Source organism: Myotis lucifugus, unplaced genomic scaffold, assembly GCF_000147115.1.
Source record: "Myotis lucifugus unplaced genomic scaffold, Myoluc2.0 scaffold_27, whole genome shotgun sequence".
In the NCBI taxonomy this organism is placed as follows: Eukaryota; Metazoa; Chordata; class Mammalia; order Chiroptera; family Vespertilionidae; genus Myotis; species Myotis lucifugus.
Window position 1 is genome coordinate 4,630,277 of NW_005871075.1, and position 25,390 is coordinate 4,655,666.

Genomic DNA, 25,390 nt, shown 5'->3' on the forward strand with positions numbered 1-25,390 from the left:
TTAAAAATATATATCATTATAATTTCATGATGAATTTTTTTAAAGAAAAAAATAATTACTAGCTCTGGACACTAAAAAGGTCTACAAGCAACCACAATTCAGTAGCAATTGTACCCCTAGCACCCAGATTATGGGCTCTAAATACTAGCACTCTTAGGAGAGATGATAGATTGCAGAACGGAGGCAGGAAATAAGCAAGACAAGCCTGCAACATCTCGTCATGCCTGGAAGTAAGGAAGCAATCGAAGACTATTAGGTTCATATCGGAATGAAATAGAAGTCAATTTTGAAGAAGTTTTCATTGGGCAAAGATGGGACGATTTGAACATCAAAAATAATAATTACTACAATAGATTGAAATGCATTGAGTACATTAAAAAGTCAGTTTATAATGATCTTTTTTAAAACTAATTGGGTATTCTGAGGTTGCTAAGACAGTGACTCATTACTCTGAAAATTGGATAAAGAGAATGAATTAAGCATTTCTTTTTCCTGTTCTACAACTATGATTCAGGCCATGAATCAGGATAATTTCATAGTAGATGAATTAATGTTGTTCTTTATAGGAAAATCGCAGTTAATAAAAGCAAAGGAAATTATTGAGTTAGAAAAATCAGCATTTTGCAACCCTTTATGTAAAAGTGAATCTCTACCTATAGTTTTCAACTGGGAGTGACTTTGCCCCCCAGAGGACAAATGTCTGCGGACAATTTTGATTTTCACACCAGTGGTGTGGGGAGGGGAGCTCTTGGCATCTAGTGGGTGAAGACCAAGAATGCTATTGCATCCTAGAATGCACAGGACAGCTCTCCACCACAAAGAATTCTCTGACCCAAAATGTCAGTTGTGCCAAGGTTGAGAAATACTGATCTAAACAGTAAGTAATTACCAGTGGCTGCTAAACAGTAAGGTATAAAGGTTCATAGTGAAATTTATGATGAGTAGAGTAAGCTGACAACACATCACTTAAAAACCCAACCCACTGGGGAGTCGCCTTCTCTGGACGTTCGCTCGCTCCTCCCGGCCCGGACAGTACCGCGCGGCCCTCCCCGGGTGGCCTGCAGCTCCGGGCGGCAGCGGCATGCGCAGTGGAGCAGCGGGCAGGCGAGCACGTGGGCGCCAGGCAGCCGCCACACCGCCTCCATAAACACTTGTTTAGGACTCGTTCGCCTCACTGAGGCCCCGGGCGCCGCCATGGACACCGAGCTCCTCGCCGCTGCCTCGCCCCGGCCCCGCTGCGGGCCCCAGAGTAGCGCGGCTCCGCAGGAGCAGGAAAAGGTGGCCACCTGCTGCCGAGAGAGGATCCAGCACTGGCAGCAGGTGGAGGACGACTACAGTGCCCTGCAGGAGAGGCTCGGCACCCTGCCGGACAAGCTGTCCTACAGCATCATGGTACCATTTGGCCCATTTGCCTTCATGCCAGGAAAACTTGTCCATACTAATGAAGTCACTGTTTTACGGGGGGACAATTGGTTTGCCAAGTGTTCCGCAAAGCAGGCCGTGGGCTTAGTCGAGCACCGGAAAGGACATGTAAGAAAAACAATAGATGATTTTAAAAAAGTGATGACAAATTTTGAATCCAGAGTTGAATTTGCAGAAAATGAGTGATGTTGCAGGTGATATTGTTGACATAAGAGATTAAAAGTGACTTCGAGTTTAAAGCAAAACACCGAATTGCTCATAAACCTCACTCCAAACCCAAAACTTCAGATAGTTTTAAAGCGGATTTTGCAAATGTTGAATCCAAGGATCTGCTCGTGGACCAGGAGCTGTGGGCTCGGCTGGAAGAACTGGAACAACAGGAGGAGCTGCTGGGCGAACTTGAGAGTCAGCCTCCCATTGTGACTGCAAACGGAGAAGACACAGCGTTTTCCGAAGAGGAGAAGGAAGACGCCAGCACACGTGTGAACGGACACGTGAACGGGACGTATGCAGCGGCCGAGGCCGCGGCTCCCAGCTGTCGGCCCGCAGGCGACACTGTTGCGGAGCTGCTCCGCAGGCCGAGCTGCGCTGTGAACGGCTCTCGTTGCCCCCTCAGTGATGAGGCTGAGGATGGTGACGACGACGATGCTCTTGGGCCAGGGGCCAGCTCTGTACCAGCCATATACTTTTCTCACACCGTCAAACCCAAGCGGGTTCGAATCAATACTGAAAAAAACACCACCTTAAAATTCAGTGAGAAGAAGGAAGAAGCCAAACAGAAGCAAGAGAACAGCTGTGGTGGCCACCCGGCCCCGGAGCTGCCCACGATCAGGACCCCTGCGGACATCTACAGGTCTTCGTGGACCTGGTGAACAGGGCGGGGCGTAAGTCCCTCGGAAGTCCATCCTGAAGTCGCGCAGCCGCGAGAACAGCTTGTGCAGCGACACCAGCGAGGGCAGCACCACCGACTGCGAGGAGCGTCAGCTGCGAGGAGGCCGTGGGCAGCGACGCCGCCGGCGAGAGCATTTTGGAGGAGGAGAAGGAGCAGCTTCCAGAGACGCTCTTGCCCAGGACGCTGGGACGCTCGAGTCTTTTTCTGGAACTGTAATAGAGAAAGAATCGTCGCCCTGCCTCGCCCCGCACCCGGCCGCGGTCCACCCTGTGCTGCCCACGATCCCTGAGCGGAGAGAAGTCCGGTCAGAAGGGTCGGAGGTCACCAAGCGGATGTCCAAGTTCAAAACCGCCAGGCCACAGCAGAGGATCTAGGCTGCCAGGCAGTGGGCGCTTGCGCCCTGCAACCTCGTGCTGCATCGTCTAGAGTACGTATCGCTGAGGCTCCTCGGAGAGTGGAAGGAAGTGTCCTGTGTTAATTTGGAAGCAGATTCTCCTATTCGTCGGTGGAGATGAGGATCCGAGTGAGCCCAGGACTTCCCAGTCCGCTCGCTCGTTGTCCTCTGGCACCGGTGACACCGCTGCTGCCTCTGATGCCGCGGCTCTCGGATCGCTTCTCAGAGAGGATGTTCCTGGGCGTGGTTGGTGTTTCGAACTAAACGCAGGCAGTTCCGTGCCAGCTGTGATGTGCACACCGCATGGACCATGTAGCAGAAACGTAAGGTTCAGACCCAGCAGCCTTTCCTGCTTCAGCCTTTGAAAGGCCCTTTAAGAAACCTTCTGGTGGGTTCTGCAGCGAGGTGCCCTTTAACCCCGGGACTGCCGCAGTCCTCTCAGCAGAAGCTCCCGGTGGCCTGTGGGCAGGTTTCTTGGTCGGAAGAATGGGATGTTGTAAAACTTTTTTTTTTAAGTAAAAATTTTATGAAACTTGAAAAAAAAACAACCAACCCACTGATCTTAAATGAGAAGCTAGTATTATGTACCTCCTGAGGTATACAGTAGGAAACACATGGTATATTCCTTATGAAATGTGCTATTCCAAGTACTTTAACCTGCGTCTATTAAGCTTCTAGATCTAACTCAAGTTTATAGGATACATAAATGATAAAAGACAAGTTATGTTGACCCCATCAGGAAGCTATCAACTCTGTTCACAATGTGGGGAAAATATTCTTTAAGACAAATGACCCAGTTTCTTCAACAAATAAATGGCATGGAGGAAGGAAAAAAAAGGGGGAGGGAATGTGATCGGAACTGGTATGGATTTGAGGGTTGTATGACCAAGTGCAGAGTATGGATCTTATTGAACAAATGAGTAAATCGGGGGTGATTTGGTACTAGTATTAGGTCATATTAAGGAATTACTGTCATTTGCATTGATGTCATAGTATCATGGGAGTGTTTAAACTCCTTATCTTAGAAATGCATACATGAAATATATTAAATTATCTGAGGTTTTGGTTTTTAAAGCTATCAGGTAAAGACATATAAAAGGAATATTGTTAGTTGAAACTAGGTGATGAAGATGTGGAAATTATTTTACTGATCTCCACAATAAAATATTTAAAGTAATTAAAATTCTATGCTTTACATGTATTCTATTTTATTTTGGTGTTCTTTGATAATCTGTATGCAATGGAACATTTTATAATTTTAGATACTGTTTATGTGGTACTTACTAGTATTTTTTTATGTGTTTGCGAATTCAAGTACCTTTGAAAAATGATGTTTTATGAAATGACTTTCAGGATCCATTCATGACATTCTAAAAACCATCTATGTCTTCTATTTATTTTAATCTGTACATATTATTTAGTATGCTGTTTTACAGACATTTTTTAAAATCTATTGAAAGTAGTGCGATACTCTTAAGAAAATTCGTTCATGTTTAATGTATTAACCTCTTACCAAAAGAAGTGATATATTCCACATCCAATCGATTAATCTCTTCTCTCTTATTTTTAAATTTAGTTCGATTGTTTCCACCCTGCTAGCTCTTATGGATGGATTGGACAGCAGAGGAGAAATTGTGGTCATTGGTGCTACCAACAGATTGGATTCTATTGATCCTGCTTTACGAAGGCCTGGTCGCTTTGACAGAGAATTTCTTTTCAGCTTACCTGATAAAGATGTAAGAATTTAAGTAACATCACTCAAATTTTGACAAAATATGTCACCCTTATCATGAACAAGTCTTAGTACAGTGAAAATTTGAAGGCTGAGTTTTGTATGTTCTGAAGCAAAGTTCTATGATTAACACCCAAATATGTATGTATATATTTTTAGGGGGTATTGCTCTATTTAAAGAAAATGTCAGATAATTTATTTCTTTTTTAAAATAATGCCTCCTTAAAAATACTCTTAAAATTCTTTCAATTTGAACACAGTCTTTGAATTTAATCATACAATTTTGTTTTGCTTCAGAACATATGGCAAATGGACAGTCAGTCCTTAGCCAATGTATTTGCCTTGGCTTTTTCATGGGTATCACCATGTTATTTTAAAACCACTTAATCTTTTGAGAACCAAGCAGAAAATATGGTAGAGCTGTCAGCACTCTTAAAAACAGTTCATATATATATATATATATATATATATATATATATATATATATTATTGATTTCAGAGAGGAAGGGAGAGGGGAAGAGACACATCAATGATGAGAGAGAATCATGGATCGGCCCCTCCTGCACACCCCCCACTGGGGATCAAGCCTGCAACCCAGGCATGTGCCCTGACCGGGAATCGAACCATGACTTCCTGATTCCTAGGTCAACACTCAACCACTGAGCCAGGTTGGCCAGGCTAACAGTTCTTAATATGTACCAGAATGAACAATAGTTATTTACTTTCTCTCATTCACTTTTGTATGAATGGAACTTGAGTGCTATAAATGTAAATGTGTTTAATATAAAGTTCTTAAACTTGTACGAATACTTATTTTTTTTTTTACTATTTTATATTTTTATTTAGGTACTAGAGGCCCGGTGCACAAAATTTGTGCATGGGGGGGGGTCCCTCAGCCCGGCCTACACCCTCTCCAATCCGGGACTCCTTGGGGGATGTCCAACTGCAATCAGACATCCCTCTTGCAATCCGGGACCACTGGCTCCTAACTGCTCACCTGCCTGCCTGCCTAATTTGCCCCTAACCCCTCTGCCTGCCTGCCTGATCTCCCCAACCCCTCTGCCTGCCTGCCTGATCGCCCCTGACCGCTCTCCCCTGCCGGCCTGATCACCCCTAACTGCCTCTGCCTTGGCCCCCACCACCATGGCTTTGTCCGGAAGGACGTCAGGTCTATCTGGTCTAATTAGCATATTACCCTTGTATTAGTATAGATTGATATCTTTAACATTTTTAAAAATTTTTTTAAAAATATATTTTATTGATTTTTTTACAGAGAGGAAGGGAGAGGGATAGAGAGTTAGAAACATGGATGAGAGAAAAACATCGATCAGCTGCCTCCTGCACACTCCCTACTGGGGATGTGCCCGCAACCAAGGTACATGCCCTTGACCGGAATCGAACCTGGGACCCTTGAGTCCGCAGGCTGACGCTCTATCCACTGAGCCAAACCGGTTAGGGCGATATCTTTAACATTTTAGATAATTAAAAGTATTTTAAATTGAAATTATTCTAATCTGAATAGCACTTACTTTATAATAGATGTAAAAAAAAATGTTTTTATTTGTAGGCTCGAAAAGAAATTCTGAAGATTCACACCAGGGATTGGAATCCTAAACCACTGGACATATTTCTAGAAGAACTAGCAGAAAACTGTGTTGGTAAACATTGCTTTTAAGCATTAAAAGGAATACATGCATTTCAAAGATATATAGTCTTGAAATGTTATAGTTAAAGAAATACAAGGTTATATTTGTTTCTTATCTCTACCGTTCCCTTCCTACAAAGTTCGGATATGAAATAGAGATATTTGACAAATTAGCTGTTGGGGATTTTGAGAGCAAAGTAGGTAATAATAGGTATCTTTTGCTGTTTACAGTTTTCTAGTCATCCTGTTGAGCATTCTACATATATTTCAGGTAATTCTCACATCAGTCCTATAAAGTAGGTAACATTATTCCCATTTTACAAATGTAGAAATGGCTGACAGAGTTTACATGATTCTCCAAAGAGCTCACATCTAGAAAATGACAAACTGGAATTTGAAACTTGTCTGTGATTTTAAAACTGTTGCTCTTGACCTCTATGCTATATTAGTATTTGCCTATTTCACTCACAAAAGTTGATTTGTTGATGGTTATCACCACCATATTAGCCTTCTTACTCCTAAATATTTTGCTACTGTGTTGTTAGGGTGATTTTTAATTTTAACCATAGTCATGCTAATAGGATGGTAGTTTACTATTCCTTTTTTTCCTCTTTTTTTGCCTTGGGTAGGATACTGTGGTGCAGATATTAAGTCAATATGCTCTGAAGCTGCTTTATGTGCTCTGCGTCGACGCTACCCACAGATCTATAACACTAGTGAGAAACTACAGTTGGATCTCTCTTCAATTACTATCTCAGCTAAAGATTTTGAGGTAGCTATGCAAAAGATGATACCAGCCTCCCAAAGAGCTGTGACATCACCTGGGCAGGCACTGTCCACCATTGTGAAACCACTCCTGCAAAGCACTGTTCACCAGATCTTAGAAGCCCTTCAGAGAGTATTTCCACATGCGGAAATCAGAACAAATAAAGCACCAGACTCCGGTATGAAATTTGATCAATTATTTAAAGTTAATTTTCATAATCATAAAGCTAAATGTTTTATACATCTCAGAAATGTTTCTTTATACACAACATCTTGAAAGGAACTTGGTCGTGCTTTGCTTGGATATTTTAAGTTTGGAATGCATTTTTATATTTACAGCAGGTCCTCAAATAACATTGATTCATTTAACATCATTTCATTATAACAATGATGAGATGCTATAGGAACTTAACTCTTGTTTATATCAATTAGCTTATGGTAAAATTGTTTTTTATACATGGTTTTGCTTAAAGTCACAGAACCTATTGACTGTTAAATGAGGACTTAACTGTACTTGTTATTCATATCTACACAATATTTTTGATTCTCTAAAAAATGTCATTGATTTACACTGATTTGCTAACTGAAGCACTGCATAAAAATTTGCTTTGCAATCCAGAAAAGTTACTAATGTACAATTTTTTGTTTGTTTATAGATATTTCGTGTCCTCTGCTAGAAAGTGACTTGGTATACAGTGATGATGATGTTCCATCAGTATGTGAAAATGGGCTTCCTCAAAATTCTTTTAATAAAGCAAAAGAAAATTTTAATTTTCTTCATTTGAATAGGTACATTTCCCTTGCAAATGAATTGTGTGTGTGTGTGTGTGTGTGTGTGTGTATGTGTAAATTCCTTAAAACTAAATGAGATAGTTGTTGAAAGATAAAAAAAAGACAACTAATCTTTCTTTTTTTAATTAAAATATCAAAAAAATTGTTCTTGCTATTGTCACTATAGTAGAAATACCACTGCATATGTATTCTTTTTTAAAATATGTGTGTGTGTGTGTGTGTGTGTGTGTGTGTGTGTGTGTGTATTCGATTTCAGAGAGGAAGGGAGAGGGGGAGATAGATAGAATCATTGATGAGCTGCCGCCTGCATCTCCCCCACTTCCCCCTACCCCACTGGGGATTGAGCCCGCAACCTGGACATGTGCCCTCCTGGTTCATAGGTAGACGTTCAGCCATGGAGACATACTGGCCAAGCTGCATATGTATTCTTAAAAATTTGTGGAAGTTATTTCCAAAAACCATGTGAATCATGCTGATATGATTGCCCAATGAAACATTAAACATTTTTGACTATTTTAAGTTCATAGTTGGTAGTTTGGGAGAAAAATTTAAACTTTATATTTTTCTAAAACATAGCTTATTACTCATTTCTTTCAGAAATGCTTGTTATCAACCTATGTCTTTTCGACCAAGAATATTGATAGTGGGAGAACCAGGATTTGGGCAAGGTTCTCATTTGGCACCAGCTGTCATCCATGCTTTGGAAAAATTTGCAGTGTATACATTAGACATTCCTGTTCTTTTTGGAATCAGTACTACATCTCCTGAAGAAACATGTGCCCAGGTAATTCATTGTTGCCTAGATAAGCTATAAGACAAAGGAAACTTCCAGAGACAAAATGTAGAATTGCCTCATTTTTATTTTTTATTTTTTTTGTGGTACTTTTCTTTGTTTACTGATTTGTAACTTTAGGATTAAAAAAAAATAAAACTAAAGCATAAATTTCTTGGTCATTAAAGAGTATGGGTTTAAATCCCATTTTCACCACTTAATATCTAAGTGACCTTAAGAGAGTTGTTAGATCTCTGCCTCATTTTCCTCATTTACAAAATGGAGATAATAGTATTTACCTTGTATGGCTGTTGTGAGAATTGTACTTGAAAGAGTGACTGCTATGTTGTAAGTACTCAGATATTTTGCTGCTTCTGTTTTTGCTATTTATATAAAAAAAATTAATGAAAAGTTGTTTTACACTTATATTTTTATATTTAACCTTGGTTACAGTAGAAAAATCTTCTATATATCTTGAGTTGTTTTCTAATTGCTTGAAACAGTTATGTTTTCTAACAATGAGACAAAACATTTATAAAAGGTATTGAGGGAAGCATTTTAGTTATTTAGTGAGGGTTTTTTGTTTTATTTTATTTTTTCCTATCACCCTTTATCTCCTCTATGCCCCCTTCCACCTCCACCCACCCCCCTATTTAAAAATTTTGATGGATTTATATGATAATTCTGGGAAGTTAAACATTGTTCCAAACTAAGCATTAAAAGCTAGCATTACTGATGTGCTGATTCTCTAACTGAATGTAAATCTTTTTCTCTCTACTAGATGATTCGTGAAGCTAAGAGAACAGCACCAAGTATAGTGTATATTCCTCATATCCACTTGTGGTGGGAAATAGTTGGACCAACACTCAAAGCCACTTTTACCACATTATTACAGAATATTCCTTCATTTGCTCCAGTTTTACTACTTGCAACTTCTGACAAACCCCATTCTGCTTTACCAGAAGAGGTAATTTGTGTGGGAAAATTTATTATACTTAAAAGAAAGTTATTTTTATTATTTTTTTAATCTTTATTGTTCAGATTATTACAGTTGTTCCTCTTTTTTCCCCCATAGCTCCCCTCCACCCGGTTCCCCTCCCACCCTCCGCCCTCACCCCCCCACCACTGTCCTCATTCATAGGTGCACGATTTTTGTCCAGTCTCTTCCCGCATCCCCCACACCCCTTTCCCCCCCCCCAAGAATAGTCAGTCCACTCCCTTTCTATGCCCCTGATTCTATTATAATCATTAGTTTATTCTGATCATCAGATTATTTATTCACTTGATTTTCAGAGTCACTTGTTGATGGATGTGTATTTGTTGTTCATAATTTGTATCTTCTTCTTCTGCCTCTTCTTAAAAGATACCTTTCAGCATTTCATATAATACTGGTTTAGTGGTGATGAACCCCTTTAGCTTTTCCTTATCTGTGAAGCTCTTTATCTGACTTTCAATTCTGAATGCTAGCTTTGCTGGATAAAGTAATCTTGGTTGTAGGTTCTTGGTATTCATCACTTTGAATATTTCTTGCCACTCCCTTCTGGCCTGCAAAGTTTCTGTTGAGAAATCAGCTGACAGTCCTATGGGTATTCCCTTGTAGGTAATTGACTATCTTTCTCTTGCTGCTTTTAAGATTCTCTCTTTGTCTTTTGCTATTGGCATTTTAATTATGATGTGTCTTGGTGTGGTCCTCTTTGGATTCCTTTTGTTTGGGGTTCTCTGCGCTTCCTGGACTTGTAAGTCTATTTCTTTCATCAGGTAGGGGAAGTTTTCTGTCATTATTTCTTCAAATAGGTTTTCAATATCTTGCTCTCTCTCTTCTTCTGGCACCCCTATGATTCTGATGTTGGTACACTTGAAGCTGTCCCAGAGGCTCCTTACACTATCTTCGTATTTTCGGATTCTTTTTTCATTTTGCTTTTCCGGTTGGGTGTTTTTTGCTTCTTCGCATTTCAAATCTTTGACTTGATTCTTGCGATTCTCTGGTCTGCTGTTGGGAGTCTGTATAATATTCTTTATTTCAGTCAGTGTATGCTTAATTTCTAGTTGGTCCTTTATCACAACATTGAGGGTCTCACTAGATTTCTTGAGGGTCTCATTAAGTTTATCGGTGGTTTCTAGAAAATTCTTGAAAAACCTTAAAAGTGTGATTTTGAACTCTATATCCAGTAGTTTGCTTTCCTCCATTTCTGTCATTTGTGTCCTGTTTCTTTGTCTCGGCATTTTTTATTCTTCGCTGTGTCGATAGAGTGGCTTTCTGTGCTAAGTGTCCTATAGGGCCCAGTGGCTTAGCCTCCCCAATTACCTGAGGTAGACACTCTTGGTGCACCCCCTTGTGGGCTTTGTGCACAGTCTTGTTGGTTAAGCCTTGATTGTTGTAGGTAACACTGAGAGGAATTGACCTCCAGGCCAATTGGCTGTGAGAATCAGCTGTGTCTACGGTGGGAGAACTTCTGTGCTGAAGACACCCTTATGGGGCAAGACTTGCTTCAATGGGGCTTTGGTGCTCACTGAGTCTGCCCCCTGAGTGTGTCCTTTATGGATCTGAGGAGTTGTAATTGGATGGTCCCACTCTGACCACTGGGTACACTGGCTCTTGGATCTAAGGAGGTGCTAATCTAGCCTCTGCCTAAGGCTACCCAGCAGAGGCCAGCTGTAAAGCAATGCAAGTTGCCCTGGGGCCTTGGGCCAGCTGCAGTTTGTTAAGTAATTTTCAGATTACAAAGGGCCGGGCCTTTCATATGCAAAAGCCTCCATGCACGGCTTGGGCAGGGCGGGGTCCCAGGGGATCACCAAGGTGGGTGGAGCGAGCAGTATGGCTGCTCTCAGTCCTGCCCTCAGAGGCCCCCGCAATCACTGCGAGCGCCTCCAAGAGAAAGCTGCCCTTGAGTTCCGACCAATGCCAGACAGTCCCGTTTCTCCCGTATGAGTCTGGGTCCCCAGAGACTCGCCCAGAACTGGAGCTCAGCGCTTGAGACTCCCTCCCGATTGAAAAAGACAATCTTGTCCTCAGCCGCCAGCCCTCTCCGCATGCACCTCCGCACCTTTGTATTTTACTTCCGCACCGCACCTCCTCTGAGTCTTGGTATGCTTTTCTCTTTCCTTCTAGTTGTAGAATTTCCACTCAGCCAGCCTTCCTGTGGTTCTGGATGATGTCCGTTTCGTCTTTTAGTTGTATTTTTGAAGTGGTTGTGCGAGGCAGCAATTTCCGGTGTTTACCTATGCCGCCATCTTGGTTTCAAGAAAGTTATTTTTATTAAAATAACTTATAAAAATTCCAAATGCTTCAGAATGAATAAAATGATAAAAGCTTTCTTATCAAAGATAACATTGATACCTATTACATATATGTGCTTGTTAGGCAGGTTGATGTATGTATATGTGTATATGTATAGTAAGTTACATTATAGATTATTTTCTCTTCCATGAAGGGAATTATATATATGATGCATGCTTTATATGTTTTATATAATCTTCAGTATATGTCATATTCCTTTTAAGAGTAACATGGCTTTTCCCATTGTCTTAATGTACCATAACTCATTTATCCAAATCCTTGTGATTATGTATTTGGTTGTTTTCTAGGGTTCTTCTCTACTGAACTGCTACAGTGAACATTCTTGAGTTTTATTTATGTTTATTTTGCATTCTTGGGTTTTAATTTGTATAAGCATTACTATGTGGTTTCTAGCATTCGTTTCTAAAAGTGAAATAACTGTAGCTTAAAGAGTATGCACATTGAACACTTTTTTAAAATCCTCCCCTGAGGATATGTTTCTATTGATTTTTAGAGAGAGAGAAAGGGAGAGACAGAAAAACATCGATCAGCTACCTCCTGTACATGCCCCAGCCGGGAACTGAACCTGTGACACTTCGGTGCATGGTACGATGCTCCAATCAATTGAGCCACACTGGCCAGGGCCATTGAGCATTTTTGATAGTACCAAATTACTATCCAAGCTTATGCCTATTCATTCATTTATTTATTTAGTATTTTAATCCTTACCTGAAGATATTTTTTTTCCAGAGGGAGGAGGAAGAGGGAGGGAGGGAGAGAGAGAGAGAGAGAGAGAGAGAGAGAGAGAGAGAGAGAAAGAGAAACATTGATGTGAGAGACACACATCGATTGGTTGCCTCCACACACCCCAACTGGGGTTGGGGATGGAACCTGCAACCCAGTTACATGCCCTTGACTGAGAATTGAACCCATATGCCTTCAGTGTGGGAGCATATGTCTAACCATTGAGCAACACAGGCCAGGGTTGTTTTCTTCTTGAAGAACCTCTCTCGTATCTCACTTTGACTGTGAAAGTGAATTGATTTCAACAAAACCCTTTTAAGTAAAATATTACCATGTCAGTTACCAGAATCGAGTTTTAAAGAAGATCCCATTTTTTTAATTCTTAATCTGTTATATGCCTGGTTTATTCATAAATGTGGCATATATAAAAGATTTGCTTTTAAAAATTGTTTATTTATTAAACAACTTAGATTGTCATTAAAATTGTTGCATTTATTTTCATTTTTTAAGGTGCAAGAATTATTTATCCGTGATTACGGAGAAATTTTCAATGTTCAGCTACCTGGTAAAGAAGAACGGACAAAATTTTTTGAAGATTTAATTCTAAAACAAGCTGCTAAGCCTCCTATATCAAAAAAGAAAGCAGGTTAGTTCTTATATCAAAGTTAGTATATAGTGGTTTTGAGGAAGTGGGAATAAAGTATTAGTTAATGGCTTTGCCATCTTATATTATTACAAGCTTAAAACCTCAGGCATGAGGTTGCTACCTCTATTGCTTAAAAATCTGTTTTCCATTAAAATAGACTAAAGTTCCTAAAGCCCACACAGCCTTTCAAGTATAGCTTCTATCTGTGTGTACTTTGGGCCTGAATTCATAGTATAGCCCCAATCTGTCTTTCTAAGCCCATTTTTGGCACTTTTTGTTAACTCCCTCCTTCCACTTCTTTCCTTACAAAGCATTCTGTCTTTAAACCATGCACAACATATTTCTGCCTTTTCATAAGTTCATTCATGCTTGCTCTCTTAGTAATGCTTCTATCCTCACCCCTATTTCTGCCTAAGGAACTCTTTGTCCTTCTAGTATAACTCATTTTTTCTTCCTTAACATATCTAAGCAAAATTAATTTTTTATTCTTTCATACTACCAATATGATATTACATTGATGTTGTAATTATGTCTCTTACTCCCTTAATAATAGATTGCTAACTTATTGCGACAATACTCTCATATTCCTTTTTTTGTCCTGAGTACTCAGTACTCTTTAAACAAAATTAAACTTCTGTTGTATTTGAAATATACCGCAGTTGTTCATTAGTTCAAAAATTAACTAGTAAAAAAACCTTTTTAATAGTTAGAATATTTTTGTCCTGGAAATAATGCATTTTCAAAGTTGTAATCACCTTTTAAATTATCTAAAAATGGAACAGAGGCAGTGGCTTGGAAATTAGCATTTCAAATTACATGTTAACAGTTATTGCTGGGGGGGATGTATTCCGTGTTAGTATTCCAAATCCTCTGATTCCTGGCAGATGTAAGGAGCATAACCCTGAAAGTCTGACTACTGTGCACTGAATGATTTATCACTCTTGATATGATGGGAGAGTAGTAACTAAAATCTTCCATTTATGTGAAGTTTTGCAGGCCTTGGAGGTACTCCCAGTAGCACCACCACCTGAGCCAAGACCATTGACAGCAGAAGAAGTGAAACAACTAGAAGAACAAGAAGAAAATACATTTAGAGAACTGAGGATTTTCTTAAGAAATGTTACACATAGGCTTGCTATTGATAAGCGATTCAGAATATTTACTAAGCCTGTGGACCCTGATGAGGTATTGATTTAATCTTAGAATCAAATGTTTTCTAAACTATAATGTTCCTAAAGTAGAGATTATTTGAATAGTTTATGTGGTTCTCTGCCTACACGCTGAACTTGTTTTCTCTATATGAAAACCTACGAAGAGTGTCCTAAGCACATGGAAACTTCAAGAACTATTTAACACATTTTCCTTTCCTACAGAGAATAGACAACTAAATATGTCTGCTCAACCCAAACATTCTAGAAGCAGTCTGTGAATGTCTTATTTCTAATGCTACGTGATCTTATTCTTGCATACACAGAGTGAGCTGGAGAGCAAGCTTTTACGTTTTTATTGAAGGATGGGTGGCGTTTGGTTGAGGAAAGAGGTATAGGCTATTACTGGAGAGATAGTTGCCCAAGACTAAGAACAAATACAAAATAAAACCAACCTTAAAGAGAGTCAGAGGTTTCATATTAATATATTATCATTATCTCTTATTTATTTATTCTCCCTCTCTCCTGTATTGCTTGACAAAGAAACTTTACTCAAATGTATTTTTGTTCAGAGTTAATTTAGTGACTTGGTCATTTGCTTGAATTTTAGGTTCCTGATTATGTTACTGTAATAAAGCAACCAATGGACCTTTCATCTGTAATCAGTAAAATCGATCTCCACAAGTATCTGACTGTGAAAGACTATTTGAGTGATATTGATCTGATCTGTAGTAATGCTTTAGAATACAATCCAGATAGAGATCCTGGAGGTGAGCATTAGTGGAATGGGGGCTGCTAACTAACTTCAAGGGTTGATTTTTATGCCAGGTACTATATTATAAACATTTTACATTCAAAGTGCCATTTAGTCCATATACCAGCCTTACCCCTTATTTTACAATAGAAGAAAATAAAGTTTTGCAAGGTTGAAGAACTTATTCAAGGTTATACTGCCAGGCAGTGGCAGAGGCAGAATTTGAATACAGGTTTCTTTCACTTCAAAATCCTTGTGTTTATTACATAATATATTCTCTAATGAGACTCAACATTGCATAACAACTTAGCTTGTTTCCTTTGTAGGATAATATTCTTTCTCACATTGGAAAAATAAACACTCTCTGTAATCAAATAGGTTTGAAATAATTTTCTTGGTTATGACCATTATAATTTTTATTACAAAAGTAATACAATATTTTAAAAACTAAGTCTTCCATTTCCTTTCTTCAAAAGTGGACACTTAAGTTTGAGGATATCTTTCTAGACTTTTTCCATGCATGTACCCATTCTACCCTCACCCAATCTATTAAGTACAGGATTTTTAAAAATTACATATTTGTTCATCTGTAATCAGAAGTGGGGAACCTTTTTTCTGCCAAGGGCCATTTGGATATTTACAACATCATTTGCTTAATATAAATTTATGTTCCTGCCCTAACCGGTTTGGCTCAGTGGATAGAGCGTTGGCCTGCAGACTGAAGGGTCCCAGGTTCGATTCCAGTCAAGGGCATGTACCTTGGTTGCGGGCATATCCCCAGTCGGGGGTGTGCTGGAGGCAGCTGATCGATGTTTCTCTCATCGATGTTTCTAACTCTCTATCCCTCTCCCCTCCTCTCTGTAAAAAATCAATAAAATATATTTTAAAAAAATAAATTTATGTTCCTTTGAAAAAAGCTCCTAGATTTATTGAATTTTGAGTCCCACCTGGAGTTGCCTTGGCAGGACCAGACCAAATGATTTCGAGGGCCTTATATGGCCCATGGGCCAGACATTCCCCATCCCTGATACACATAATGATGCATTTAAATATCTACATATTTCAGATAAACTTATTTATTTCCAAAAATATTTTTCCTCTGGTGCTTCTTTTTCTTTTTTAGCTTCCTGTTCTTGTTTTATAGATGCTGTGTCAACACTTTCAGTGGATAGTATAGTTTTAATAGTCTGTTTCCTATGTTAACAATCCTCTAGTACAGTGCTTCTCAACCTTCCTAATGCCGTGACCCTTTAATGTAGTTCCTCATGTTGTGGTGACCCCCAACCATAAAATTATATTTGTTGCTACTTCATAACTGTAATTTTTCTACTGTTACGAATCGTCATGTAAATATCTGATATGCAGGATGTCTTTTCATTGTTACAAATTGAACATAATTAAAGCATAGTGATTAATCACAAAAACAATATGTAATTATATATGTGTTTTCCGATGGTCTTAGGCAACCCCTGTGAAAGGGTCGTTCGACCCCCAAAGGGGTCGCGACTCATAGGTTGAGAACTACTGCTCTAGTACATTGGCTGCTACACTTGTTTGTGCTTGTGAATTAGATTAATTAGCATAGGGGCCTACTAAGTTTCTTCAGCAATTGAAAAGTTCACTTTCCCTGGGCTTTTCCAGACTTCTGGTGGTAAACAGTGGAAACAGGCTACTAAACTGGAAATGCCGCTTAGCTAGAAGGAAGGAACATTTACCGTGGAAGCAAAGGGTTTTTTCTCTTTCGCTTCTCTTTCTGTCCATGTGGCAGCATGGACCAGTGGTGTTCAAACTTTATGAAGTACAAATCTCCTATAGGACTTGTTGAGATTCAGAATTTCTGAATCTGTAGATAGTGTAAGGGCCTGAGAATTTACTTTTCTGGCAAGTTCCTCGGTGATTCTCATGCCCCCACACTTCAGAAACAAATGCTCCAACTTTGCTCTGCTTTTCTTTAGGCCCAGATGCCATGTTAGAAGCTCCCTCCAACATCCCTTCTGATATTGTAGCTATTGATGTCATCTACATCTTGGGTGTGAATATTGCAGACTATTGCATGTGAGAAGGACTGATAAAACCCATTCAATCAACCTTGTAATTCATTTATTGTCTGCTTTCTGCCTCAGTATATTCCAGTTTACGGTAGTTGGACTCAGTTTAGGATTTCTGCCAGTGTTTCTCGTGTAGGGTTGCTCTTTCATTGTCTTTGCTTAGTTTCTCTGTCAATGCAGTAATCTCTGTATCTCTTCCCGAATTATTTTACATTCTATTCACTAATGACACTGATAGACTTCCTTTCTGTTTTTGTTTGTTTTGTCATTATATTTAATCTTGCTATTGATTGATTCTTAGATTTTTTTTCTGATATTTCAAAGGGGTCTGGATAGGACATAGCAATAAAATTGTTTGGATTTAGTGTGCCATATTGAATTAGATGTCCAGGACACTAGATTAGCACAAAGAAAATAATTACACAATTTTTGTAACTTACTATTCATGATAAAACTAAAAAAAGGAATTGTAATGGCTATAATCTTAAACCTAAAATGTTAAGTTTATTTTTGTGGGAAGTTATTAAAAGGAGAAAATTTTAAATCCTTTATTCATTTTTCAGATCGTCTTATTAGGCACAGAGCCTGTGCTTTAAGAGATACTGCCTATGCAATAATTAAAGAAGAACTTGATGAAGACTTTGAACAGCTTTGTGAAGAAATTCAGGAATCTAGAAAGAAGAGAGGTAGGAAAATTATTTGGCAATAGAAAAAGATGCTTTTGATGTATTGTGAGTGCTTTTAATTCTTCAGGTCATTTTGAAATCTAGAAATTTGATTTGACATTTCATGTGTCTATAAGGTTGTAGCTCCTCCAAATATGCCCCATCTTATTACCATGTGATGCCAAAGCAAAATTCCACTTCTGCTGGTGATAAAAGATTGGATCCAGAGCAGAATGAAAAGCTCAAGATGCTCAATATTCCTGTGGCTTGCAGCACTCCTGGTAAGTGCACTTGGGTAATTTTTACTTATGAAATTGTAACCTTTATGCTCTTCCAATGCCATTTACTTTCTCCCTCAGTTTCCTTTATTTATATTGATTTAGTGAATTACATTGGTTTGGTTAATATTGAGGAAGCTATGCATTCTTGAAATCCAGGTTGTAATGATATGCCACTTGCAATCCCAATTCATCTTCATCTAATTGTGGATTGATTTGATTTGAAACTGATTTTCATTTCCTTAAAATCCTCGTCATTTCCTATTCCTCCTTATTTTTAGGGTATACCTTTATAGGGTACCAACCCAAAGCCTGTGGGTTTTCCAAAGACCTCTCTTCCTTGGCAGGCTCTTAATTCCATTTTTTGTTCTTTAAGCCCCAAGAATGTGAAACTCTCAGCTCTTCATTTGTTTTCTCAGATTTAGTTGTCTTAATTCCTTAATACCTTATTAGACTCCAATGCTTTTAAACAGAAATTTTAAAAGTGTATGTGTGTGTGTGTGTGTGTGTGTGTGTGTGTATTTTACTGGGGTTGGAATTTTCCCTTATTGTATTGCATGTTTTTCCATTTTGGGATACTTGATTTGAAATAGGTAAGCCCTACTTTTGTAGAAAACGGGAAGAGGCAGGAAGGAAAGGAAGGATGAGAAAGGCAAACCAGCAAGAAACCTATACTACCAGAGGGTTCTCAGTCAAATAAATTCTAAGCAAGTATATATGTGAAAATTGGGGACATGAAAAATGACTCCCTTAAAACAATCCATTCCTGGCTATATCCCCTACAGGATTACATGCATTATGTTTACCAAAGACACATACAAGAATGTTCATAGAACAAATATTCAAAATAGCCCAACACTTGGACCAACCCAAATATCCATCAACAGTAGAATTGAAAATGTGGACTATTGTACAACAGTGAGAATGATTAAACTTCACCTACATTTAACAGTATAGATGAATCTCCCGAGCATAATGTTACAGTATGGCTATATACTGTGTCTGGTCTAGGCAGAAAGTTTAATCTTTGTATACCTTAGTTTCACCTCTGTAAAATGATGTTGATAATGGTAACAAACCTGATCAGGTTAAAGTGAAATTTCAGTAACTTTTAGTATACATTAAGAACTTAGAAGAGTTTCTACTGTATGATAGGCATTTAAATGTAAGCCATTTTTAATCTTGCCTTTTCTTGCTTTTAATCTTCCATAATAATTTTATGGTTGGGGGTCACCACAACATTTCCTCAGACTACTGCCAAAATGTTCTTTGTAATACATGCAGCAGACAGATCATCCGTTGCCCTCCTTAAAATTATTCAAGGTTTTATTTTATTATTTTTAAATACATTTTTATTGATTTCAGAGAGGAAGGGAGAGGGAAAGAGAGAAACACCAATGATGAGAAAGAATCATTGATCGCTGCCTTCTGCATACCCCACAATGGGGATCAAGCCCGCAACCTGGGCATGTACCCTTAACCAGGAATCGAACCGTGACCTCCTGGTTCATAGGTTAATGCTCAACCACTGAGCCATACTGGCTGGGCATTATTCAAGATTTTTTAAAAAATTATTCAAGGTAAAACTCAAACTCCTCAGAATGACAGGTCATTGCCCACTTCTCTGCCTTCTTGTAGTACTATATATTTCTGTTTCTATACAAACCATTCAAAACTATGGTGGTTTCTCAAACTTGCTTACCCTGTTATATATCAAGGTATTTTTCTCCCCACTTACCTAGACTTAGAAAATTGTTGAATTCTTTTATCCTTTTTCTTTTAATTCTCTGAAGCTCAGTTGAAGAGAAAAATCCGCAAAAAGTCGAAGTGGTACTTAGGCACCATCACAAAACGAAGGAAGATTTCACAGACAAAAGATGGCAGCCAAAATGTCACAGATGACAAAATTGAGAGTGATACAGAGGAAAATCACGATATAAGTGTAGACCACATCGAGACTGGAAACACAGGAGAGTCTTCAATGGAAGAAAATGAGATGCAGCAAAATGGCTCTGAAAGCAAAATAGATTTGGGAAATAACTCAAGTACCTGTAGTATTGAGAATGAACTTGAATCTGGGAAGGCTGCAGCAAGTACAGAACTGAAGAAAGATAAGATCACTTGCAGTGGCGATTCTTTAAGCTCTCAAGTAATAAATGTTTCTAATGAAAGTGAAGCAAAAGGTAGGTCTCAATTAAACAACTTACTAGTTTTAAAAGATGTTTTACTCCAAGTTCTTAAGCAACTAATTACCATCTCAATTTAGTCCTTTGTCCTGTCTTTTATAGTTCAGTATTAATTCATTAGGAAAGATAACATTATCTTTAATAACTATGGAGCTAATAAATTCACTGTTGCTAAAAGAATACTGTGGCATCTAATAGACCTGGATTTGAGCCCCTAGTCCAGAGGTTCTCAACCTGTGGGTCGCGACCCCTTTGGGGGTCGAACGACCCTTTCACGGGTCGTCTAAGACCATCGGAAAACACATATATAATTATGGATTGTTTTTGTGATTAATCACTATGCTTTAATTATGTTCAATTTGTAACAATGAAAATACATTCTGCATATCAGATATTTACATTACAATTCATAACAGTAGCAAAATTACAGTTATGAAGTAGCAATGAAAATAATTTTATGATTGGGGGTCACCACAACATGAAGAATTGTATTAAAGGGTCTTGGCATTAAGAAGGTTGAGAACCACTGCCCTACTTGCTAGCTTGTGACCTTGGGCAAGGTTCTTGACCTATCAGTCTAGTTTTCTCTTCTGCAGAATTGGGGTAGATAGCTGAGGGTAATGAGATATTTTAAGGATTGAGTAAAATAATTAATCTAAAGCAAGAAGTGAAGTGATTTGGCTCTGCTGTTTTTTTAAAGCTAGCAGGATACCCTCATTTTTAAGCAAGATAAGCAGTTTCCTCTGATTCTTGCTGAGTGGTGTAGAACAACTGTAACCTCAATCATTCCTCTATTCATAGGTTAAGTACAAGATTATTTATATTCTATTTCTGCTTCCAAAGTTTTTCATTGAGAATTGTCTTCATCTGGATCTTCTTGGATCTTTGGCAGTAGATTTGTTTGATCTTTGGAAAAGGCAAACATTATTTGGTCTTAAAAGTAAAAAGAGCAGGAATAGGGTCAACATTTTCTTTTGGTCAATGACAAGTATTAAGTGAGTTGAAGAGACTTTTCCCCCAGTGGCTTATATGCTGTAGGTAAATCTTTTTCAAATACTTCCTTGAAATGAGTTCCAGTGTGTTTGAGTAATCATAGCAGAACGGGCTAGGATGCAGCCTTTCCAGTATAGATGATTTAAATGTTAATCTTCTGACTATGTAATTTAGTATGTTTTGTTTGGGTTCAGAATTGTTTTATTTTTCTTTTATTATTATCATCTTTAAAAGGACACTATTTAGTGGGACATGTACTTGTTTACATATTAAGAGACTGAGTTCTTGTCTGGGGTCTTATAACAGGTATGTTGACCTTAGAAAAGCCTCTTCACCTTTCTTGGCCTCATTTTTTTAATCTATCGGTGAGTAGATTGTCCTAGATTAGGGATATGCAAACCTTTTTTGTATAGTGCCATATATGAAATATTTAGCTGCACAGTATCTGTCACAACTACTCAAACCTGTCAGAAAAGCTACACTGACAAGCATATGTAAAATGGGAGTGGTTGTGTTCTAATAAAACTTTATTTATAATGGTAGGCCAGATTTGGTCTGTGGGTAGTCGTTTGCAACTCCTATTCTCGAATACTCAGGTTCCTTCCAGCTCTTAAATTCTGTGAGTCTTATGCCTAAGTAGAAAACAGTTGAGGATCCCCTGAAATACTCAATTTGAGAAATACTCAAATGTTCTTAATTTTTGAGTGTGTAGGTGGCAGCATTTTAATCTTACAGCAGAATCAGTATACCAGAATTGGTATTTGTGTCTTAATAAATATGTCCTGCAATTTAATCTGCCTAATATTTACTTTAGGCATTATAATGTCTATTTACCAAATAGTAATGTTATTTAATCACTTGTTCTAGAAAGGTGGATTCTGCAAATGACTCAAGCTAGACATTCCCAAATAGAGCAACAGCAGCTCATCAGTGCTGAAAAGGCTTTGGCGATTCTTTCACAGCCTATACCCTCACTTGTTGTGGACCACGAGCGATTACAAGTATGTAAATTGAAATTGTAATGCTATCATTGTGCAGATGAGTAACATAGCCCACCAAAAGAGAACTGTAATAGTATTTTGTATCACTTTGGCATGTAATAAATAATGATCTTTTATGAAAGGGTAAGTTTGGCATAGAATAACTTATAAATGTGGTGGTTGGAGGTGGCTAGTATATTGATATTACAGTTTTAACAAACCTGACTACATTATTTATCCCATAAATTGTTTTTATGACTGTTACCTATGACTATTTTAGTTAGTTTTTACTTAGCCATAATGGCATGTTTTATGAGGTAATGACATAGCCTGCCTGCTAGGGCCAGCCTTGAGGAATCACAGAAATCCAATGACCATTTCAGTCATGAGAAAAAACACTAAGCCAATGGAAAATCCTTTTTATAAGAAAAAGAATTTTAAAGTGGTGAGGTAATTCATCATTTATGAAGTTCTTTTTCTTTTTATTTCACATAATGAAATTAGTTACTATATACTTATAGTGTAATAAAATACCCTGCAAAAACGGTGCTTTTTTCCCTATTAATCTAGGTCATCTGTAGAGATTTATGACTAGAATTGAAATTGGCAACCTCCTCAGCTATAGTTTTTAGGATGGAAGTTACCCAGGGCAGAGACCAGGATCATAAAATGATGATAAGTTAACTACAGCCAATTACAGAGGCTGCCATGTCGCATCAGATGACTTGGTCTGTCCTCTCTCTGGTTTATATGCTAAAAATTCCCCAAATCTTCTAAATTAAAACATCTCAGAGAATTTATCTCTCACATATAAACACTTATATTTTCTTTTAGAATCTTTTGAAGACTGTTGTTAAAAAGAGTCAGAAATACAACCTTTTTCAGTTGGAAAATTTGTATGCAGTAATCAGCCAGTGTATTTATCAGCATCGCAGGGACTATGACAAAACAACACTTATTCAGGTAAACTAATCTATATAAGAAATTAACTTATTTTATAAAAATTTTTAAAGACCATTGTTTAATATATTCAAACAATGGAACTATAATATGAGCAAATTATGGGAGAATCTTTATTTTCTGTTTGTATTAATGAAGATATGTAGCTCCTTTTCAAGATATACCTATTTTTCTTTACTTGATCTTGCTTTACAGGGGGCATTATAGTTCTAACTTTTAAAATAGATACTGAACAAAAAAAATAAATAAATAAATAAAAATAGATACTGGAAAAAAGAAAATAAAAACAGATATTGGATGATACCTATATAGTATAATATAAATATTACTGGTACCAAATATATACCTACTAGTATATGTAGTATTTAGTATACCTACTAAAGTATACTGTAGTACCTACATGGTATCATATATGTAATACTGGTACCTATAAATAGGTACATCAGTGCCTTGATTATAACTATTTGAATTTAACATAAGATGATCGCATCTCAGACTCATTTGAAAGGGATTTAAATAATGAAGTCCCATCAGTGATCTCAGTTTATGTGATAGTCTTAAATACTGAACTAAATTTTTGTTTTCACTATCAGATATATACATGGGTAATAAATTCTTAAGGGTGTTTACTGAAAAAAAAAAAGCAATAGAATAATGTTTCCTTCGCGTTTCCACATTGAAACTTACTACTTTTCCTTTCTACCCTTTATCTAGAAAATGGAGCAAGAGGTAGAAAACTTCATTTGTTCCAGATCCTGATGTCATGGTATCACATATTCTTTATATTCTGTTTTTACTTAGTTCACCTCTGTCATGTTCACAATAACTGATGCAAGGTGAAATCCTGCATCTTTAAGAAAAATATTAAAATAGTAAATAAAAATATTTAAACTTTTAGTATCTATGTACATGTGTAAGATAAATTACAGAGATAAAATGCTGGGAGTTTGATGGAACAAGGCACTGTAGTAATAGTAATGCTATGGCATATCAGTAGTTGAAATGTGGACGACTCAATATAAAGATAGCTTATGTTTTATGGCAATGAAGAGTAATTAGTGACATTGATTTTTTTTGTTTTAAGCACTTTTAATGTTACCCGTCCTGCAGTAGTTTATTGCATCAGACTAGAAACTTAACCATTGTATCTTTGCCATCCTTTTGTTGTCTTCAGTACCCATCTCTCATCTGCCTTTAGCTTGCCCTGCTCATTCACATAAAAGCCAGTGTTCAATTCATGAGGGCCCTTGACAATTTTTGGCTGCACCACAATTCTGTACCTGAATGTCAAAATAAATGCTTTTTGGATAACATTTTTTATAATTCTTATTTGGGTTAATAAATTTTAAATATTTTTAGTTAAGTCTTGTAATTATACACAACAAACATAACTACTTTGTTGAATAGCTTTTTAATAACACAAAGTTTTTATATTTGAAAAATGTTTATATCCTTCTAAATTTGTGTTTAGGTTATATTCTATATATATTTTTATATGCAATTATATAAATATAATGAATTTTTGTAATAATGGTACCAAAAATGCATTTCTTAAAGGAATAAAACCATTCACCACCATGCACATTCTTTTTATTTTTTCTTTTTCTTTTTTTTAGGAGCCATTCTAATATTTGTAAAATAGCTTCTATTGGGAACTTTCAAAAAGTGTTGGGGATAATGATCTCAAATGAGAGATTCTGGATTCTAATAGTTTCAAAGTTGAGCAGCCTTTTGTTGATTTACCTGGATATTGTATTTAAAGCATTTTAAAACCCAGTAATTCAAATACCTTAATTAAAAGATAATCTCTTAGTAATGCATAAAGCAATGCCATTCACTATAAATATCTGAGTATGTGCATATTCCTGGATGCATGCACATATACACATACATACTTATTTTTATTGAAATTTATTATAATTTATTCCAGATGCATCTTTTATAACTAGGATTTCATTTTGTATGTATAATTTCTTTAATAAATGTTAAATGTAAAAATGGTTTCTCAAGTTTGTTTCTATTTCTTCATCATTTTAAATTGTCTTAAAGATAATTCAGTGCAAAACAGGTATAAAATTTTGTTTTATTACTGTTTATCATTTATAATGTTGACATTGGAATGTTTATATGGTATAGGTTTTTTAGCTACAAAGACTAATGTGCTTCCTGTCCTTTTCATGACATTGTCTACAGACATGGGAAGTAATAGGTCTACATTCCTAGATTTTCAAAACCGTACTGAATAGCAAGCCTGGAATGCTTCTTTCTCATTTGTTGCTAAAAGTACAGTCAGTCTA

The 25,390-nt window shown here is 37.4% G+C and overlaps 1 protein-coding gene and 1 pseudogene across 5 annotated transcripts in view; both read left to right on the plus strand.

Annotated features, from left to right (window-relative positions):
• ATAD2 (ATPase family, AAA domain containing 2) overlaps positions 1-25,091 on the plus strand; it is a 55,569-nt gene extending 30,478 nt beyond the window's left edge. For 2 of the 5 annotated variants that reach the window (XM_006086327.3, XM_023751960.1), the window contains 15 exons: positions 4,285-4,444; positions 6,008-6,098; positions 6,715-7,029; positions 7,507-7,639; positions 8,240-8,426; positions 9,196-9,381; positions 12,946-13,081; positions 14,070-14,266; positions 14,840-14,999; positions 17,595-17,717; positions 17,834-17,977; positions 19,768-20,157; positions 22,021-22,154; positions 22,968-23,096; positions 23,808-25,091. In XM_006086327.3, coding sequence (XP_006086389.1) covers positions 4,285-4,444; positions 6,008-6,098; positions 6,715-7,029; positions 7,507-7,639; positions 8,240-8,426; positions 9,196-9,381; positions 12,946-13,081; positions 14,070-14,266; positions 14,840-14,999; positions 17,595-17,717; positions 17,834-17,977; positions 19,768-20,157; positions 22,021-22,154; positions 22,968-23,096; positions 23,808-23,852 — 2,530 coding nt within the window. In that variant the 3' untranslated portion in view covers positions 23,853-25,091. Of the gene's footprint in view, positions 1-4,284; positions 4,445-6,007; positions 6,099-6,714; positions 7,030-7,506; positions 7,640-8,239; positions 8,427-9,195; positions 9,382-12,945; positions 13,082-14,069; positions 14,267-14,839; positions 15,000-17,594; positions 17,718-17,833; positions 17,978-19,767; positions 20,158-21,387; positions 21,460-22,020; positions 22,155-22,967; positions 23,097-23,807 lie in introns of those variants that run through there. The other 3 variants (XM_014453708.2, XM_023751959.1, XM_023751961.1) reach the window with 3 other exon arrangements.
• On the plus strand, positions 1,195-2,688 carry LOC102416844 (annotated as a pseudogene).
• Positions 25,092-25,390: the final 299 nt, after the last annotated feature.